Source organism: Uloborus diversus, chromosome 9, assembly GCF_026930045.1.
Source record: "Uloborus diversus isolate 005 chromosome 9, Udiv.v.3.1, whole genome shotgun sequence".
Classification (NCBI taxonomy): domain Eukaryota; kingdom Metazoa; phylum Arthropoda; class Arachnida; order Araneae; family Uloboridae; genus Uloborus; species Uloborus diversus.
This window is the reverse complement of record NC_072739.1, coordinates 136,513,948-136,535,787: the sequence shown is the minus strand read 5'-3', so window position 1 is coordinate 136,535,787 and position 21,840 is coordinate 136,513,948. Positions and strand designations below refer to the sequence as shown.

Sequence of the window (21,840 nt, the reverse complement as noted above, 5' to 3'; positions counted from 1 at the left end):
AGTTTCGCGAGCTTCAATGGCTGCCAGTGACTTTCTCTACGGAGTTGCACATCTAGTTATACTACATCTGTGCTCCTACCTTGTAGTTTTCTATGCAGTACAATGCGTGCTGGAAATGTTATGCTATGAAATAAAAATAATTCTAAAAAAGAAAATTTCTAAGTGTTTTCAAACACTTAGAAACCTAGGCTGTTTTTAAGAAATAACAAAAAAAAAAAAAAAAAAAAAAAAAAAAAACCAAACGCTTTAAATATTTAGTTATTTAAAGATGCCTGATTTTAGAACTGTTTTTTTGCATGTTAGCTTTAGTCAATTTTACCTTATATTAAAACATCTATTTTCTTTGTATTAATATTTTTTATTCAGTTAATTCTTTTATGTCTTATAGCTGGCAATGCGAGGAGCAACAGGACCGGTTGGACTAGCTGGTTTGGCAGGACCTGTAGTAAGTATTTTTTAATGTTTTTTTTTGAAAAGATGCTATGTTTTCGGTGATGTCTTAGCTTTAGTCGCACAAAATAATTGCTGTTTGGAAGAAGCGTTTTAAATATTTACTACCATAGATCATCAGTCTTTTTAATGCTTATATTTACAAGTTTTATAAGCTTTGAAAGTATGGCTTAGAAGGATTTTCGATTTCAATGTTCTATCTTTGAGGCAGTGTATGTGTTCATCTCTATTTCCATAAATATGTATCTCTGTATAAGGGAGACTGGGACAAGATGACGAACGTGTTAATTTTTGCGTTTTGCACTAGAAAACAGCATCAACTGGATACTACTGGCTCTTCTATTGGCTGTTCGTTCATCAATAGTATAAAGACGGATAAATTGTCATATTTGTAGTAGTTCTAAAGCTCTGATTATCTACCGCTGCTACGTTATAACTTTTATGCATGTGTAAATAAGCTCTGCTAAATATACAAGAATGATAGATTGTTTCTCTTTATTATTTATGAGTAACTTAGTTTATATACTGCCTATTACCATGAATAAACGTCAATTAATTGCCTTCCTATATTGCTATGAATCTCTTCAAACAAGCAGTCCGGGGAACGATGACGGGCCGAAAGACGGGGCAAAATGACAATACTTCTTCTTAACAAGTCCTGCTTGTAAAGAGGAATATTGTAACCCTCCAACAGAAGAATGGTTCTAGTGTTGCAATGCCGAGAGTGGTGGCGTGAGGAATGTTCCAATGATGAAAATGGCATTTTTATTTGTGACTATTGTTAGCTGCACAATTAAACACTTCAACATTACTTCGCAATTCATTACGCTTAATTTGATGCTTTGTAAGATGTAAAAATTTGTTAAAATGTGTAATATATTCAAAAAATAAATTGTGTTCGACCTTTTTCAGTGTTGTCATCTTGCCCCGACGCCAAAGTCATCTTGCCCCAGTACTGGGGAAAGATGACGATTTGTTAAGGTTATGAAAAAATAAAAATATCCTTCATTTACTTCATTTGAAAAATTTAATGGTACTATATCTAATACTACAAAGGACCACTCTAACAGCTCGTGTAAAGGAAATTTTATTATCCTTAAAAATAAATCAATTAAGAACAAAAATTGTTAGCATAATCATCTTGTCCCGGTCTTCCTTATATATTTATTGAAATAGAGATGAACACATGTTCATGTTTCTTTCTCTCTTGTTCTTATATATTTTTATTCATCTATCTATATATCTGTTCATATGACTGACCATCTACCTGTGCAGTAAAAAAAGTGTTTTTACGATGTACACTATTTTTTAGGGTCCGCCTGGTTTTCAAGGTCCCAAAGGAGAACCTGGGGAAGCTGGAGAAGAGGTAACGAGTCAAAATAAGATCTCTAAGTAAAAAAATAATTTTTATGGAGTTTAAAGTGAAAAGACACATCTTTTAAATAAATGTTCAATTGTTTTGATAGATTGATGGATTTCTATCTATCTTCTTCTATCTTCTATCCAATGAGCCATCAGCTCAAAAATTCATAAGAGGACTGCGTACTCTTGCGCCTAGCCTCTAAACGAAGAGATAGCCGATGGGAAACCATCAAGCGAAATAATGCGGAAATCCAATAAGTCTGTGATGTGGGATAGATTAGGAGGGATCTTGTTGATTAAATTAATTCTTACATTGGTAAATTTTTGCAATGTTGAATTCGATGATTAATTGTATCTATCTCTTTGCAACTTGCGCACATGGGAATATTGATGGATTTAAAAATTGTTTTGACTAAATAAAAAGCTACTGGTCTTCAAGAAGGATTACAATAGTAAATGCAAAATCAAAATTCAGATATAGGTGTAGTAATGCACTCTATAGCGATGAAAAAGATGAAAGCCAAGTTCACACGGTTATTTTTATAGGTACAAATTACGAAAAAACTTCAAATGCCCGACCAGTTGGCACACAGAGAAAAGACAGGCCAAATCTAAGATTTATTGATAGCCTAGAAAAAGACCTTCTAGTTTTGGGAGCAAAAATTTGGAGCAGAATGTCCTGGAAAAGTCCAAGGCCTCCCTTGGGCTTTTGAGACACTGAGGAAAGGAGGAAGGACAAATTACGGAAAAAACTGAAATGCAACATAATATCCATTTTTATACGCTTGCAGTTGATCGGCTTAAAGAAAGCGGAGAATGACATTAAATGGAATTGCATGCTGCTCTGGGGAGATGAGCAGCAGCATCTGCAAGTTCTATTTTTTTTTTTTTTTTTTTGCTTTTTTGTCATTTGTTTTACTAAGCTTTTTTGTACAAATCAAAACTCGTTTTTTCAAATATTTCAAAAACTTGTTTTTGTACATACTGCGGTTTGCCCTCCCATTACTAAAGTGGCAGATGAGCTAAACGGTTCACGATTTCTCAATATCTCCCATCCAAATACGATGACAGTTTTGCATTCACTTAAACACGCTGACTGCCAACTGCGAGATAACTCGTAGATTGGGGGATTTTCTACGACGTCAACTACGAGTTATCTCGTACTTGCTTGCTTGCCAATTTTGTGCAGCTACTATTAAATTTGCAATACATCAGATCTAATATCGATATATGGCTTATGGGAAATGAACAAAAAATCAGTGCTGGCTTGCACAAACAGAAAATTTACTAGAAAACGAACAAAACATTTAATTATAAAAACTAATTCAAATTCAAGAAATAAAATAATATTTTATTTTTTGTGAAACTTCGCAAAACAATCTCCCACACAAAAGGCTGGCTTCTCTTTACAAGCCGGACAGAAATAAGGCGTTTCTCGCCATTAATTTTTGGCTTGGGTATATCCGACATGGCTTTCTTGAAAGCTGTTTCTTTTCAGGTTTCATTTCTTATGCTTTTTGACGATAACTATGCACTAGAAAAAGTTTTTAATAATATAATGCGATTAAATCAAATTATCCTTTTAGCCCAGGCTTCTAAAAATTGCTACAGCAGTCAACGTGTTAAAATCTAGTTTCACACTACAGAGTTATGCTGTTCACGTCGTCAAACTGCGGTTTCACGTCAGTTTGTTTTAACATTAAATTCCAAGCAACGCAAATTCCTTGCGTGTCAATTCTTTGTATTTTTAGCTCATTTGTGGTCAATTTTTCTAAACTTTGTATTGTTTTCAAGATACTTCATAAGCAGTCAACAAAACTCTTCATTTAAAAAAAAATTTCTCTCAATCCTAAAATGTTGGCATTTACGTGTTTGTGATTCCTCCTTTCTGAATAATGAGCAAAAGAAAACGATGAAACATGAGGATAAATAAAACGATATCTTATCTAGCAAAGATACGTTAAAAATGAGTCAAAAAATACATATTCGAAAGTAAAAAAATTGTAAATAGTCAGTGGTATTGGAAATATATAACATTCTATTTTCCCAAATAACTTTTGAAGAATAACTGGATCTGAACTTTTTCTTGAATTTGTTTCAATCTAATGTTGGTTTACATTGTACATTTTTCTTAATGACGTCACGATTTAAATACTTTTAAATTTGACTTGCTAATCGTTTATTTTTTATCTCTGCTACAACAGGGACCGAGGGGTCTGCGTGGAATGATGGGTCATCCAGGTAGAGCAGGTCGTAGGGTAAGTTGAGTAAGTACACATTATTCAAAATACAAAAGCAAAAAGTAATAAATTTCTTTAACTTAATTTCGGGCCCTTTCGTTAGAAAAGTCAATGAAATGTGATATTTTTTTATTACGGAAACCTAGTTTTTCTCACGTATTTTTATTTAGAAATATGAATGAAAAGTTTATTTTTGTAAATCACTTTTCATCTATAACGTGCATGATGTTTTAAAGTTTATTTGTTTTTAAGGAAAATAAAGGACAAGTTTGCTGAAAGGTGTTTTCGCGTATGAATGTTCATCGCTACTCTATTTTATTTATTTTTTTAAATTATATTCATTGTGCTAAAAATATTTTCATATTGTAAAATCTGTAGCGTAATAATAACAATTAAAATTATGTAACGTTCTCATTATTAAAAAGGTGCTCAAATATCTAATTTTTGAAGTTAAACAGATTTTTTTACTTAATATAGTATTGAAATTTTTAAAAATGACATTACGAAATTATTTAATTCGCCAATCAAAAACTATAGTAGCAACAATAATATCGTTAAAACCTGCATTTTACACATGAAAGTAAAAACATTTTAGATTTGTTTTTTAAAAAATATAGGAGAACTTTTACCGCTTTGCGCTAGGTGTTTCTTTTTTTTTTTTGGCACGGGGGAGGGAACTGAAGAAAAGAAGGTTCAGCAACCCAGTAAATTAACACAAGCAACGAATAAACAAACAAAATTTTTTTAGTCGTTTTCTTTTTGGTATTGTATGCAGGGTAATTACTGTTGCCAATCGATCTGGGTTGAGAAAAAACTTGTGGAAACTTATTTAAAAAGAAAGAAAAATTAAATAAAAAAGCTGTTTATTTCCTGTTGTGTATTCATTTACTAGTCGAATCACCCTATAGCCTGGGACCGATTCAGAAATTTCAGGTCTGTAAGCACGACACACCTGTGGGGCCTCCATGAATTGCACAATTGAAGAACGAAGAACATGCATGCTCAATCGCACATCTTTTTGTCACTATAGAGGCTCCCATCCTCGAAGAGCAGTGATGTACTCACAAAAAAAAAAAAAAAAAGTTGCCCCCTCCTTCCCCCCCCTCAAAAAAAAAACAGTGGTGTAGTCTGCACCGCTGATTTTTTTCGGGTTGCCCCCATTCATAATTATCTCACTCCGTGGGGAAAGTTAGTTAGTTTTCCATTGAGCTCATAAACCTTGTTGAAACAGAGCCAGCAATACCAATTAAATTTTTAAACTAACACTGGAATAAAAAAAATATTTAGAAACATTTTATAGTGCAAAACGGTTGAAAGCATTTATTTATGTGGAAAAAAAAGTTTATAATTTTCGTAGGCCTCCCAAGCTAGGGGGCCTCTAAGCCCGGGCTTCATGGGCTTACACTTAAATCAGGCCCTGCCCATAGCTTATTTCCTAAGAAAATGCTCAACCTATTTATTTTAAACATTCTGAACTTACGCATTTAAAAAGACTTACCTAAATTACACTGGTATGCAAAAATTAAGGACGAAGTCGAAAAATTAGCATATCAGCTGAACGAAGAGGCAGAGCGAACAGAAAGACCGATCAGGAGATTAAGTAAGGTGATGTACGGTAGCACATGCGCAGATATGCAGGCAGACGTAATGGGGGAGTGTCTGAGTAGTATAAAGCATGTTGTCGGTGTAAGATCAGTATTTCTGGCAAAGAGATTGCACGCCGTATAGCAGTTAAAATCACACCGAGTTGCTGCCTCAGCGAGAAATGGCGAATAATCAATCTGTTAGACGACATCTGGATGCTTTTACCCGAGGTCGAATCATTGGGAAGTTGAAGGAAGGCCGCAGTGTGACAAGTGTGGCTGCAGAGTTCGGAATTGCTCACAGCATCGTTTCACGACTTTGGAGGCAATTTCAAACTACAGGAACAGCTATCCGGGGGGCTCAGTAGTGGTCGTTCACGAGGAACCACACTCGCAGATGACCGGTATATTGTCTTACAGGCCTGAAGAAACAGGCGGCAGACAGCGAGAGAAATCGCTAGACACACGACACAGGCGACTGGATGACCGATATCGCATTTTACCGTGGCCAGAAAACTGCACGGTGGTGGTCTGTTTGCGCGACGCCCTATACGGTGTGTACCTCTAACGCGTGCCCATCGGAGAAGGCGTTCTCTGTGGTGCCGGGAACACCGGAATTGGAGAAACAATGAATGGGGACGAGTACTCTTTACAGATGAGAGCAGATTCAGTCTGAGTAGCGATTCTCATCGCATACTCATCTGGAGAGAGCGGGGAAGCCGCAATCATCCCTCGAACATCATTGAAAGGGACAGGTATGGAGGTCGCGGTGTTCTCGTTTGGGGAGGCATCATGCTTGGTAGTCGTACAGACCTTCACATTTTCGACGCAGGTTCAATCAACGGGAAAGGTTATTGTAACGAGATTCTTCTTCCATATGTGCGTCCTTTGAGAGGCGCTATGGGTACGCAGTTCCTTTTCATGGACGACAATGCACCATGTCATCGCACAGTAGCTGCCGAACAGCTCTTAGACAGTGAGGATATTGAACGTATGGATTGTGCGGCACGATCTCCGGATCTCAGTCCCATCGAGCATGTATGGGATTTTCTAGGCAGACGCTTGGCAGCTCGTACCTCACCACCAGTAACGATTCGGGAGCTTCGAATGGCGCTGCAAGACGAATGGGCAGTAATGCCTCAACAACTCATTGACACCCTCATTCTCAGCATGGGCAGACGCTGTGAAACCTGCCTAGCAGTCGGGGGAGATCATATCCCCTACTAAAGACCGGATGTTTCTTGCTGGACACCCATCACAGGGATGTTTCGGCCTTCAGTCGCATTGCGCTCCATGCTACTTTTTCAATAAAGCTTCTTTTTATCCCTCTGATTTCTCTTTTAGTAAGTGTTGCTTACATTACACATGTCCTTACGTATTAGGGATCTTACGGTATTAAATGTGTTGATTTGGAAAGCTTTTGTACAAAGTTATATTGAAAAAACCGTCTCGTCCTTAATTTTTGCACACCAGTGTATATTTGAAAATCCAGGAATTTTGTTATTGACTATACTCAGCTTGAAGGCTTTCCGGTCTTTTAAGAACAAGAAGGCTCAGCTGTTTATTCAGAACAGGTAATTTATCAACTCCTAGCAGAGGAGCAGTTTAGTGAGCTAGCCTGCTACTAGCGCTCAGTTTACGGATGTATGAGTCCTTAACATGAATGTTTTTAGTATACTCACTCTGCTCATTATTGGTTTTTAACTAGCTTGCTAGTAATAGGGGAAAATAGGCCCAGACTGATCGCGTAAACTAAGACATTTTTTTAAAAAATGAGTTTTATATTTTAGAAACATTAATGTTATACTTTATATACTAACACCAGGTCCGACATTTAAAACTTTTTCAGAGACAGAGGATGAATACTGAATCCGCAAAATTTATCTGAAAACATTAAAAATCACTTCTGCTTCGTAAAGACAATAGTTGAATGGTTGGCGGGAAAAACGTTGCATGTAGGTTTTCAACTTTTTTTTTTCAGTGGAGAAACAATGAATCCAGAGAATGAATTACCAGTGTTTTCAGTTCGTTTACACTGTTAAAAAATGTTCTAGTTGGCATTGACCTTGTGAAAAAAGTTTTCATAATTCATGGAAGAATGTTGTATGTTGCAAACTTGCTTCGGGGCTTCCTTACAATAGAAAGTGAGTAGGTAATTGAATGGAAAAACGTTGTATGTTACTCTCAGTGACCTGTTTAGTAAATTGCACTAAGCAGATTCGTTTTTTTTACTGTAGTGAAAAGTTGTTGTTTTCAACGTACAACTTTTTTACCGCCACCCATTCAATTTTTCGAAGCCAGGAGGGAGAAAAATTGACCCTCCCCTCACCCCATAAATGACGGGTCTGCTTAACATTGTGTTAGCTGCAAACTTTTCGTTTTACAGCGGACTAAGTAATAGTCGTTATGAGCCAAGTAGACTAAACATTAAAGTGTCAGAATTTTTTTATTTATGCAAATTACATCTTATAGCTTATGGAAGAAAAAATGCAAGGAATAATATTATGAATGCCCTTATGTACGAACTTCAACAGTTTCTATCGTTATACAGTCTGATTTTGTAAATTGACGTAACATATAGTTTTGTTCATATAATATTTTCAAACATGCATCATTCGCAATATGTAATCAAAAGAAATGAAGGTTTTAGACTTTGCAAGGCAAAATGGGAAAATAGTCGACTTTTTGCGAACTAATAGCTAGAATCTCATTCGTTTTTAGTACACGTAAATCTAGGTCGAACGGAAAATGACGTATCACGCTTTTAAGCTGATTTGTATACTTAATCTTGACAAATCATAAGAGTATTTCATCTTTTACCAACACAAAATGTTTTATAAGTATTCTGAGAGAGAAAATTGTAAATAAGAACAAATTTCAAAAAATAAGATAATAAGAACTCTGATGGGTGTGCAGATTCTCTGCAGAATAAAATTCACACTGAAGTTAAAGAAGGTGATCAGAAATTTCAAACGGTGACGGTGGATGGAGTTGGATATCCACCAAAAGGACAAAAATTCAGTTAGAAGGCGATTGCGTTGACGGAAACATATTCCGCATGCGTTGAGAGGTATTGGATCACCCTCCGTACAGTCCCGACCTCGTACCAAGTAATTTCTATCTCTTTGGACACTAAAAGAAACATTTGGGAGGTCAACTGTTCAGAACCAATGCTGCCGTCGTTTAGCGAGCCAGCTTAATGTCGTTTCACATTCTTGATGATAATTTGTTCCACGCCGTACTTCTAAGTGTTTCTTAAAAGACCCAAACATAGAAGTCACTTGGAGCGATATCGGAACTGTAATGAGAAGGGTCCAATACTTATCAACGTAGAAACCATATCACACATCTTATTTCATTGGCGGAACATGATTCTGTCGACGCAGCCATCTTCTAACTAATATTTAAGTCTGTTAGTGCACACCCAGCTCCATCTACCGCTACCGTTTGAAAGCTCTGATCATGAAGAGAATCTGCACACACGTCAGAGTTCTTGTTACCTTATTTTTGAAAATCAGCGTACTACAGCTCTTTTTTTTAGTTACTTAATTTTTGCCTGCAATATTTTTAAAAACTTTTTTCCCCGAAAATTAACAAACATCAAATACCGAAAAATATACTTGAAATTTGTGCGATCATGTATTTCGAATTATGAGAAAACAGCTAACCAGTGCGAAACAACCACACTCTATTCCAAGCACATTTCTTTCACGTTCACAGAGTGTGCTTGGAGTAGGTGCGACAGCGATGTAAATTGCGTAAGGACAAGTCTTTTTTTAAAAAATCAAACGTAGTTTGATTTTTGAAACGTGCCAAAACAACGGGAAGTGCAATGAGCGTTTTAACGTTCAATGAACCTATTTAAATATGTAGTTTTTCGAAAAACAGCCAAAATGAGAAATGTTTGTTTTTTTTCGCCGAAAGCGATGAAAAAAATATTTAAAACAATGACTTATTTATGAAGTTTCATGAAATGTTAAAGAAGTTATGACGTACTCACAGTGAACCTCCCTGTAGAAATTGGATGTATGTTTATGATCATTTAAAGCTCTAATTTTCTTCGGGCTACCTTTACCTACTCAGTGTGTACATTGTAAGTTTTAAACTTGCTTGTTATAAGTAAGTTTACCTATCAAGAGTTTTAAACATCCGTGTTATTTAGATTTCTCAATTTACACATTTCGTAAAGTAATCATTACAACAATTATAAAGAAAATGTGTTCAAGCTGAACGTAATAAATTTTTCATAATGTTAAAAGCTGCCAGTGTTTTCTCTTGATTCTGCTCAAAAATTCAGTCATTACACTCAAGGACATTCAATTTACAAAAATTCTTAAGAAAAACATATTTAATATAGTGACAAAATATTTCGATATTTTCAGGGACCAAGTGGAAGAGACGGCGACAGGGGACCTCATGGACCTATAGGAGCTAAAGTAAGTTCATGTTCAAGCCATTTGTTCATGACACTTGAAAAGATTTGGATGAGAAACAGGTTTTATTTGAAACCAAGTAATGACATTTTAAAAATTAATTTATCGTTTTTTTACCAACTGCCACAACGCCAAAATCTTAGTCGCTGCTATTTTGCGACTTTTGTTTGCTATAAGTACTTTAATTTTACACGCTCTTGTTGCTAACCAATTGGCAATCATTAAAATTTTGCTTTCACCTGCACTGTAAAAACGATTCAGAAACGTTCCTGAAAAATAATGAGCAGCTGATGTGCCCAGTTTCTGCCAGTAACATACCTCGCAAAAGCCAGGAACGTTTTCTACTTATATTCAGTAACTTTCCTGAAATTATTCCGGAAGTTTCCTGAAAAATTCAGAAATCTTCCGGTTTGAACCCAGTCGTGTCTCTGGAACTTTGGAGTAAATTTAGGTAGGTATAATATAATAGCTTAGCACCTTCCTAAATTATTAAGAAAGTTCTATAAGCAGTAATGCAAACATGGCCAAAGCTAAGCAAGAATAAACGAGAATTTTACTCGAAACGAGAATTTTTTCTCGCTTGCAATTCTTGCAAAGCAACGTAGTTCATACTTATTCGTTATTTAACCAGTATGGACAGGCCGCTATTGAACCGCTGCCGATACACTTCATAAATACGCTCAGTTAATCTTTAAACTGGGAGCTAAAAATATTTTTCACAACAGTGAGAAGTCTGCATTCATGCAACTTGTAGAAATTCAGGAAACGTTTTGACAATGATACTTGATTTTTCCAAGAAGTGGATAAAAACCATTGAAATACCGAAACGTTACACGGAAATACTCGGTAACGTTTCGAAATTTTTTTACAATGTAGAGAACCTTGTTTCGCTGGTACGTGTTGGCAAAAAATACAAGCTTAAAGTCTCACAATGTTTCTTGATAGTCAAATATTAGATACGAATCAGTTGAACTTGGCTAAAACAGAATGCAAACACTTAGACAAAAGTTATGAATTGTTTTCAGTTTTATAATCTTTATGGTTGCTCTTGCCTATATAAGAAGAATCTGTAGAAGAATCAGTTTTGCCGTTTAGATGTAATACTTACTTCTGCCCATATTAACAAATTACAGTAAAATCTCTGTTCGACTGTAAACCACCATATCATTTTTATTTGTTAAATAGTTGTGTTCGTTGCATTTCTAAAGTACTGGTTTCCAGCTATTGGTCCTTAAGCATCTATATAATTTGTACAGGGTGCGGAGAAAGTTCCCACAATTTTATTAGATATTTCAATAGGCTTGTTCAAAATTGGCTCCTTGGGCTTACGGAGTCGCAGTCTGAAATTGCCGACGATGCTCGCGCACGCATGCATCGTTATCTCATTCCAGGCATTTTGCAGTGGTTGGACGACCACTCCGTTTACGGTCGGCAGTCCCTCCAGTCTCCTTGTAGCGTTTCACAGAGTTATAGACTGTTTTACTCTTGAATCCAGTCGTTCGAATAATATCGGCTGTTTTCATTCCCTTGTGTAGTTAGACGACAGTAACACGCATATTTTTACGATTCATAGCTCACTAACTCAATGAACTAACAAAGAACAAATGATTAAACCTCAATTAATTTTAATGCCAATAAACAATATTTGCCAAATAAATGGCCAACATACGATTTTAACGCCAAAAAAAGTCTTAAACAAAATTGTGGGAACTTTCTCAGCACCCTGTATTTGTATTTTGTTTCTTGTTCGTGAAATGTACCAGAATATCTTCATAAAATTTCTCAAATGTATTGAGCGAAAGTTTATCAAACAGTTTTAAACAATATTGAAATTCTAGTACAACTCTTAAATCTTTCATACATTTTATATTCTGATTTCGCAATTTAAGTAGTTTTAGATATTTTCTTAAATTTCAGTAATGTCATTGAAATTCTGGTATTTCTAAATTTTTTTCTGCAACATTTGATCTTGTCATTTATATGTTCTTTTCTTGTATTTTTCTAAATTTTAGACTTAGTCACTGAAGTTCTAACCTTAAACACTTCTGATTTCGCTATAGAAACTTCTAATGCTCGTTTTTCTTTTCTATTGAGATATTAATGTCTTTAAATTTCTTTTAGTCTGAGTTTTAAAAACATTACTTTCACTAGTTTTAAGATTTTCCCCATTAAGTAGTTCTTGAGAATTTGAAGTTTAAATTTTGACGCTTTTCTGTTTTTTAGTTTTTTTCCAATTATCTTGATGTTAAACTTTCTATGATATTAAATTTTTTTTTAAATTACAATCCTGCAACTAAATGCTTGCTGACAACACTTTTTTTTTTTGGTTTTTATTTTAGAACTATTATTACATTTTTTCAAACTTTTACTCTCCAATCTTAAAAAAATAATGTGTCTAACTACGAAAAATCTTCATTTTCGCGATAATTACGGCTCTCGAAAATAAGTGCTTTTACAATGCTACCTTTTTGTAAATTTCACCCTTTTTTAATGTTACTTTCCTTTTTTCAAGGTTTTCTCATTGAAATTTAGATTTTTATTTTGATGGTAATTTATTGACAATTTCTACATTTTTGATTTTACTAAAAGATTCAAACATTTATTTGATAATTTTTAGGGTGATGTTGGTCTCCCAGGTATGCCCGGGTTACCAGGAGAAAAAGGTGATAGGGTAAAGTAACATTTCCTTACTTATAGCGTTTGAAATGCACATCAATATCATTTAAATCGCAACACTGATTTCAATTATATTCATTTGACATGCAACTAAGCAAATAACAGCTTACCTTCACTGAAAGTACTTTTACACTGAGTTAATCTATTTCATTTTAAATTAAAACTTAGTTTTGCTCATCTGTTTTGCCACTCAGCATCTAAGGCGCTAAACTTGTCCTAATACTTCGTTAATTCCATGTTTTCAAGTTCTGGTTTTCGGCACTGCACTATACTTGAAACTAGGGGTGCTCCGAAATTAAGATCCATTGTCTGTAAGGATCAGGCAGGTTGATTGTTGGCATTTTTAATTTTCTTTTTTCCTTATCATGAATGTAATGTAAACCCAAAATATGAGCTTTGTCTGACTTACCGTTTTTGAGAAATTAAATTTTTAAATTAAGGGGGCGAGACACATTTTTGCGCGTTTTTCAAATTTCCAGATTTTAAAATTCTAGTTGCTTTAAGCGCCTCCATAATGACATGGATTTTTGAATTCCATATTATTAGATGGTTTTGTTAGATACTATAACAGCTGTCAAATCGGTGTCACTACGAGGGTGACGCCAACAAACTCCGTTTAAAAATGACCGAAAATAAAATGTTTTCTATATTCAAGGTCATTTTTTTCAAAGCGCCTTCATGATGACACCAACGATTTTACATCATTTTCTAGCTACACTTGCATACGTTAAAAATATGTAAAAAAATTGGTGTCACTATAAGGGCGCCAGAAGATATTGGAACTTTTATTTGATAAATTTCACAAAAATACAAATGTTGAAAATGTAACTACAACTAGCGCCCTCATAACAGAGATCTGAAACTTATTAAGTTTAATGACCAACATTTGCACTAAATCTAACATTTGCACTAAAAAAATCAATGTCACTTTTATTACTTTTGGAAATATAATCATTCGAAGTTAGTACGTTGTGGCGCTATTTAAAAAATGACTTTTCAAATCCGGATGGCTTTTTGCACCGTTTGTTTTAAACTTCATTATAAAATTACAGTGATGACACCTAAAATAATTTGTTTCTAATGCTTTTTATAAAATAGCTTTTTAAAAAGCATTAGAAACGCGGTAAATCGATATAGGTGCAGATGGACGTATTGTGTAAGGTGCATTGTACGTTTAAATTAGCCATACTAAAAATATAATTCATATTTTTTCAACCATACTAATTTTTATCAGTTATTTTTATTAAAAATGCAACAATTTATTTTTACCTAAATTATATAAACATAATGTATTATATAGTTATGAACACAATGTATTATATAGCGAGCATTCAGAATCTGAAACAGAATGTTAGGATGACGTAAACCAAAACGAAGAAACATAAAAAATCAAATCAACCAGTTTCAGAAAAAAACTCATCTCTTATTGAAATCTGGTAATTGTTTGGCACTAAAGCATGGGAAAACATGATATCCCGGAGAAATAGTAAGAAGTTGACCATTTGCAAGTAAAGGTCAAATGCATGGCAAGAAGGATTGGAATAAATAATTTTTTTGGCCGGAAAAATAAGACGAGTATTGGTATGATAATCTAGTTATATTCTGCACAATTGATCCACCTGAACCTATGTCAAAACGGGCATTTTCCATTCAAGAAAAGACACTATTACTGCCCAGCCCAAAGCTCTTTATGTTAAAAATTACACTCAGGACCCGACTATGATTTTTGAAAACACTCGGCACGAAATTTATTTGGTGCCCCCCTCCCTCTCTGCTTTTTCTATATAGCGAAGCAATAATTTAATTTGATACTTGCGTATTAACACATCCATGCTAAATTTGACGATATTTTGTATTATAATATAAATACATTATAAAAAGTAGAAATGACCGTGAGCAGTAACTACAAATGTTTCACATTCCCCTCCTTTTTTTTTGCATTTTTGTCATTTATTGTACGTTAGCTTTATTGCACAAGTTTGCTTATTTGGCTTCCGCTGAAAAAAAAAAAAAAAAAAAAAAAAAAAAAAAAAAAAAAATCGAAAAAACAAAAAAAAAAAACAAAAAAAAAACGTCTAATTTCATCATTTTCCTATTGCTAGTATTGAATTCAAAACGCGTTTCTTCAAACATTTCGATAACTCATTTTAGTACAGTAAAATTAGGCCAAAAAATGGCCAAACCCAAACATCCAAAAAAAAAAAAAAAAAAAAAAAGGTGAAGCCTGTTACAAATTACTTCTTACCCTTCCAGCAAGAAGGGGTAAAAAGTCCCAGCACTTTGCGCGTCGGGATTTGGGGGGAAGGGGGGGACGAAATAATCCTCTATTTAAATAAAAATAATTTCTATTACTTAAAAAAAATTCTCAAACCTCGTAGAAACCACTCTATAACAGTAAAATAATAAACTCTCACAGAAAAAAATCTAATTAACAGGGGTGCTCAGGCAAGGGGGGGGGGAGTTCATGGAGCAGCTTTGCGTCATTGGAATTTTTAAGGCAGTTTTTTCAAGGGGTATTTCTTTCTTTTTTGAGGGCTTTTATTCTGGATGGATACTCCGTCACACTTAAGGGGTGCGCCATCGCTTTTGGGGGGGGGGGGGGATTCTGAATTTACATTCTAAAATCAACTATTGCGGTGAAGTTCACGAAAAAGTTTTCCTGATTTAAACTTTTCCGAAGTACAAAATGCCACAAAATGATATGGTAATGTCAGAATGATAATTCTAAAAGATCTAAGCGAGCTCAGTAACCAAATTATTTGTGACTGGAGTTATTAAACTGTTTAGAGCGCTGGAAAACAAAATTCCTGTGCAGCATAAAAAATGTCCAAATTGACCAAAGTTTCCCTATTGCTTCTTGATTAACATACTTCAACTATTCAACAATCTTTTGCCATCAGTGTAAGGGGGAATAAACCGAAATTGCCAATAGTGAGACGGGCAATGCTGCAATTCTGCACCCTCTAAGTTGGTGGGGGTTCTCATTTGCAATCACCGAGCTACCTCTCTTTTATGCAGCAGGTTATGTGAATTATGCTAAATATGCAGACATATACTTTCAACACTATCTCAAACTTTTGAGTACATTATGCGATAAAAAAAATTTGATCACATAAAACATCAGCTAAAACATGAGCTATCCAAAGATCTAACGCAGTGATAAATTCAGGTGGTCTAGAACCTGTAGTGATTTAACGATAGTCTTGATGAGAGCAATGAGCAATACAACAATAGAATGGTAAATATTTACATCTTTTTGTCTCCCAGTTTGGAAATCACAATCCGTTTCTAAAACCCCCAGAAGTTTCTTCCCTCTTAAGTTGGTAGTGGTATTGCTCGTTGATGATAAGGTGAGTTGCGATGAGACCTTTAACGTTCGGGTAGTAACATCAAAGGATATTGAAGAAAAACAATTTTGTGGCATTTCTTTGTAAAGGAGGTAAACAGTTATGTCTTTAGCTTCTGTTACGAGAGTAGTTACTATCTGTAAAGATGTGTAAGTCCAAACCATCTTTTACACCGAATGGTATGAACAGTAAAGATGGAATAACAAATTGTTAAAAACTTCTGGTACGAGTTATGCGCTGATCCTTCATCAGTATTCGATTGGTTTCAGAAGGAAAGAAATCTTGTATCATTAAAGTGCTATTATCTGAAGCAAAAGGTTCATCCACCATCACAGAACGAACAGCTGGTGTCATATATGAGGCAGTGAGAAGCAAAGGGATGTAAGTGGATATTTTCAAGTTTTGAATAAAACGCGTTTAAAGAGGTAGGTTTTCATTGATTTTCTTTTCTAAATCATGCTGTATAGAAGCAACTACCAGGTCTACTAGTACCCTCTCTTGCCTCAAGATAGAGGAGAGGTTCACCAACCATTTGTACTGGTTATCTCCAAATTTTTAATTTTTCCACTTGCATCCCCTTGCTTCTCACTGCCTCATATGTAATAGATGGAAGATACCTGCTTGATCACATTTTTGGTAATGATCTGTAAGCTTCAAGGAAATATGCCAGCAATGCAGTGTATAGGTAATTTGTAAGTATGGGAAAGCTAGTGTCATTTTTGATAGGTGCAAATAAAGCACCACAGAAATATAATCTGCGTCCTATTACAACAGCCAAGCCGTCTGCTCTAGAACACTTTCTGCGTCTCAAATCTTGTGCTTGCTCTGAGGAGTTCATTGGATATAGTGAATATTTGAAAAGTTTGAAAGTGGACTGAAGTGCTCAATTATGTGCACAAACTGTTTTAGACATAGCTGCAACAATAACGATTTTGCTGAGGATCTAGGTTTCAAAAAACATCTTGATAACGAACCCTTTTTGTTACAAGCTTAGGAGAAATCATTTGAAAGCAAAAAACAGTTCAGCGTAATTTTTCTGGCCATTTAATCAAATGTGCACCATTAGAGAGAGTGGGGGGGGGGTAATATTTTAGTATATAATTTCATTTTGGGAGGTGAGCTACTGTTCTTATGGGGTGGACAGTCCTGATTTAATGCATTTTTGATTTGCATGAAATAGTATTTCTACTTGAAATAAAAGGGGGGGGGGGGGAAAGAGAGTGATGATTTATTTTATTCGGCGGAGGGAGGGGGTGCTGTAGCTTTGAGAGGAGGTGCAGCATCGATCTTGGAAGATGGACACACTCGATTTCTAACTTTAACTTAGTATAAAATAATGTTTCTATATGAAATGTATGGAGGGGGGTTCGGGGGGTACTGCTTCGTTTTACGGGGATAGGGGGACTCTGTAGCATTGGTGGGTTATGTCATCCCTCTTGGGGGTCAAACACCTTTAATTTCATGCTTTTAAATTTAGTAAAAACATAATATTCTCACTTTAAATTTACTTTAAAAATTCTGGAAAAATACCCAAAACAAGCAATTTTTAGATGCCCTCCATTCCAAAACCCGACGCACAATGGGGTGGGACTTTTTACCTGTTCTTATTGGGAGGGGTAATAAACTATTTGCACCAGGTTTAGCTTTTTTTTTTTTGGATGTTTGGGTCCGACCCCTATTTTTACTGTACTATTTCTCATTTCTGCCCTTTACTTACTCACGGTAGTATAGTATGCATTGTAATATATAAGATGTCATCAAACTTTGCCCGTTGCAGTAAGACGTAAATATTAAAATTATCTATTTAAGATAGGCTGAATTATCTATTTAATAGTAGATCTAGTGGAAACTAGGGAGGTTCGGCCCCATAGAGAGACCATTTGCTAAAAATAAGTGTAGAATACACTTCTTTGTAATAAATTAAAAATAAATATGTTCATAAAAGAAAAAAAAATTCTGGGTGTGAAAAAATTAAAAAAAAAAAAAAAGCCACAACGTACTAACTTCGAATGATTATATTTCCAAAAGTAATAGGAGTTACACCCGATTTTTATGTGAAAATATTAGACAAAACATGTTGGTCATCAAACTAAATAAATTTCAGATCTCAGCTATGAGGGCGCATGTTGTAGTTAGATTTTAAACATTTATGTTTTTGTGAAATTTATCAAATACAAGTTCCAATATCTTCTGGCGCCCTTATAGTGACACCAATTTTATAGCATATTTTTGATGTATGCAAGTGTAGCTAGAAAATGATGTAAAAACGTCATCATGAAAGCGTTTTGAAAAAATTGGCCTTGAATATAGAAAAAAAAATTCATTTTCGGTAATTTTTTAAACGGAGTTTGTGGGCGTCGCCATCATAGTGACACCGATTCGACAGCTGTTATAGTATCTAACAAGACCATATTATAATATGGAATTTAAAAATCCATGTCATTATATAAGGGCGCTTAAAAGCAACAAGAACTTTTAAAACTGGAAATTTGAAAAACGCGCAAAAATGTGCTTCGCTCCCTAAATTTAGAAATTTAATTTCTCAAAAACGGTAGGTCAGACAAAGCTCATATTTTATATTTACACTAGCTGCGTGCCCGGCGTTGCACGGGCTACTTAAAAAATGAAAGAGATGTCCAATTGATGTTTTTGTATTACTCTGACATCAGTTTCTAAAACGCTAAGGAGTAAATAAAATACAGGTAATGAAAGGTTTGCAAAGTACCAGTAGAGCATATTTTTGGCAAAAATCTCTCTAACGTTTAATTATAGTTATCAATGATGCAACTTATTTTCAATTAGCACAAAAGATGAAAATATATGCATTATCAACTATAATCTGTGCTTACGTTAAAATGAAGTACATCTGATAGACTATATCTGAAATATTTATGTACAATTACAATCAGCTTTTTACATAAAATGACACACACTTTTTTGGTTGATTACGTGAAAACTAAAGCACCAAGACTAAATAAATACCAATAAGCATTAATTTAATACCAAGTCATCAGATTCCAAATTAGCTTTAGTTAAAATCCTTAAAAACAATCTTTTTTGCTCAACTCTGTTTCACTTAAAGAAATCCAAACAATCTTAATTTAACATGTTCTTTTAACGATACAAACTGTATTTCAAAAATAGAAACAGGAAGGAAAAAGAGAGTAATTATAATTCGAAAACTCACCCATGTGACGGGAAAAAGTCCAACAAAATAAACATAATTAGTCACACATCCTAAATGTACCAAAATATGAGGTCGGTGAATGAGACACTAAAATCAATAAACATAGCTAAAGAAACACTTTCATATGCTGAAAAGAGTTAAATGTTGAATGTAAAAAAAAAAAAGGCAGACGATAAAATAAGGGCTATGTCCGAATAGAGCAACCAATTTTAAACTAATTTAAAATGAAATTCTAAATGGAAACGTTGTTTTAAGATTTGGACAGCAACCAAAAAAATCTCTTTAAAAAGTATTATTAAAATTTTACTTGCTCATTCATATGCAAAATGGCAACAGGAATGAAATAAAAAAATCCTAAATAAGGTTATGTTAATTAACGTTTTAATTAATATCTCCGCTAATTAAAGTCACACAATTACGATATTGGCCTTATTGTTTTCTTTGGAAAATTTCAAATTGATCGTATCGCGTTTGACTCTCAATTCGCAGCGGTTCTCGAGAAGATCGATCTTCAGACAGACAGACAGACAGACGCGGACGCGAACAGATGTTAATATTATAGTATATGGATGGATGGATTACATTCATGATAAGGAACAACATATGTGAAAAATTCAGAAAATTAAAAATTTCAACAATCACAAATGCCCTAAAACTGCCTGATTCTTACAGACAGTGGCTCTTAGACTTTGGGAAGATGAATTCGCCAAATGGGGACTCCAAATTTTGCCGAATGATGATGATTTTGCTGCATGGAACTCCATATTTAGTCGAATGATGATGCTTTTGCTGAATGGAACTCCAAATTCCGCCGAATGATGATAATTTTGCCGAACAGAGCTCCAAAGTTCGCCGAATAAAGAAATTTTTGGAAGGTTACGATGACTTCCATCGGTGCTCCCCCTACTTCAGCCTATCTTAAAAATATTTTGGTTCATTAGTTTTTATAAATTCTATTCCATGTTTTTCTTCTCAGGCAATGGCATATCTAGCTTCTGGTCTGGAGAGTCGTTATTAAAAATATAAGGATTACACACACAAACGCACTTATCCAATGTAGGGGGGGGGGGGCAATAAGTGTAACATTTGGTAGCAAATAGGGGATCTAGGACTCTCCTCCATTAGTTTCTGAAAATTGAAACCGTCAAACTGTAGTTTTATATTATCTTTGTTTGCGTTAAGGAGGTCATGACGCCCATGACTCCATCGTACCGGATCCGAGGCTATTCAAAAAGTTGGCACTAACACATACTGTCTGATCAACAATGAGATGGAACACGCATCTATTAGTTTTTAGATATGCCAGCTTTTGCAAATGAGTGTTAGCCTCTAAATTACGCAGTCACATTGAAGTGAACGAAACATGCATGAAATTTTTACTTAAAAAACCCCTTTATTCAGATAGCCTTTCAGTCTTAGCTCAACGTTTACCTATTTTATATCAACCGCGGGGGCAACAGTATATCGTGCGTCATGCAATTTGAAGATTTTTTAACTTTACTCACACATTCTTTGTACATGACATCTGTATAAAAAATATATGTGCACATACATCGGAAACATTGTGATTATACAGGTAGTTATCAAAATAATGGAAACACTCTGACAATTAAGTTGCTATTCTGCCATAAATATTCTGTTAATAAAGGTGTCTTCTGACTGTAATCACTCACACTGGTGAATCCAGATGGTGGTTGAGTTCCGTGGTCATTTTTGCTGCTATTGTTCACTTTTTGAACCTTACAATCCGCTTCAATATCTGTCGGTCTCTTTCACTGAGCTTCTCTTTCTGCCCACTATTTTGCTTTGCCGAGCTTGTCTTACCGCGCTTTGTGTATGCTGTCGTGCCTTTAGATACTGTACCTCTAGAAACGCCAAAAAGTTGAGATGTTTAATATAACACTTGCTCCAGCTAGACGCACTCCAACGATTTGGCCTCTTTTAAAATTTGAGAGGTCAGACATTTCACGCGCTTGAAAAAAAAAAAAATTCAAAACTTCCAGAAATTCAATTAAGTCACCGTATACTATCAGAATATGTACATTGCTATTAATAAAAAAGAAAAAAAAAACATATCTAGTTTTTATTCTTCATTACTTACGAAGCACATTCAGAAATTGTTACTTTTATTCACAGGTGTTTCCATTATTTTGATAACTACCTGTATATGTCTACTCTTGTACACATATCTGTCTTACTATTTATCTATCTCTATAGATGTATGTTAGTGGCTTTGAAAGAACAATAACCTATATATGGTAGGCGTTCAAGTAAATATATGTAAGCTATTTCTGCGCTTTTAAAGTAATGATTTTCTCTTTTAGGGATTTACTGGCTCGCAAGGTGAAACAGGGTTAACTGGGCACGACGGACCACAAGTAAGTTGCAAATTTTAAAAGTCACTCATGGTTCACGTAAGAATAAATGAACCACGTTCCAATGGTTTGCCTTTTGGGAATGCAAGTTTTAAAAATATGAAGTTCATAGACAGGTCGCAAAGAAAATCTTTACTTATTTTTTTTTTTCTTTTCAACATTGAGTCTTTTTAAGGATGTTCTTGCT

General features: G+C 34.7%; 1 protein-coding gene across 1 annotated transcript in view; it reads left to right on the top strand.

The window, feature by feature from the left end:
• The window catches only part of LOC129230586 (collagen alpha-1(V) chain-like), a 161,085-nt gene that overhangs the window by 41,546 nt on the left and 97,699 nt on the right, over positions 1-21,840 (top strand). The window contains exons 10-15 of the mRNA XM_054864990.1: positions 389-445; positions 1,763-1,816; positions 4,017-4,070; positions 10,018-10,071; positions 12,686-12,739; positions 21,603-21,656. Coding sequence (XP_054720965.1) covers positions 389-445; positions 1,763-1,816; positions 4,017-4,070; positions 10,018-10,071; positions 12,686-12,739; positions 21,603-21,656 — 327 coding nt within the window. The remainder of the gene's footprint in view (positions 1-388; positions 446-1,762; positions 1,817-4,016; positions 4,071-10,017; positions 10,072-12,685; positions 12,740-21,602; positions 21,657-21,840) is intronic.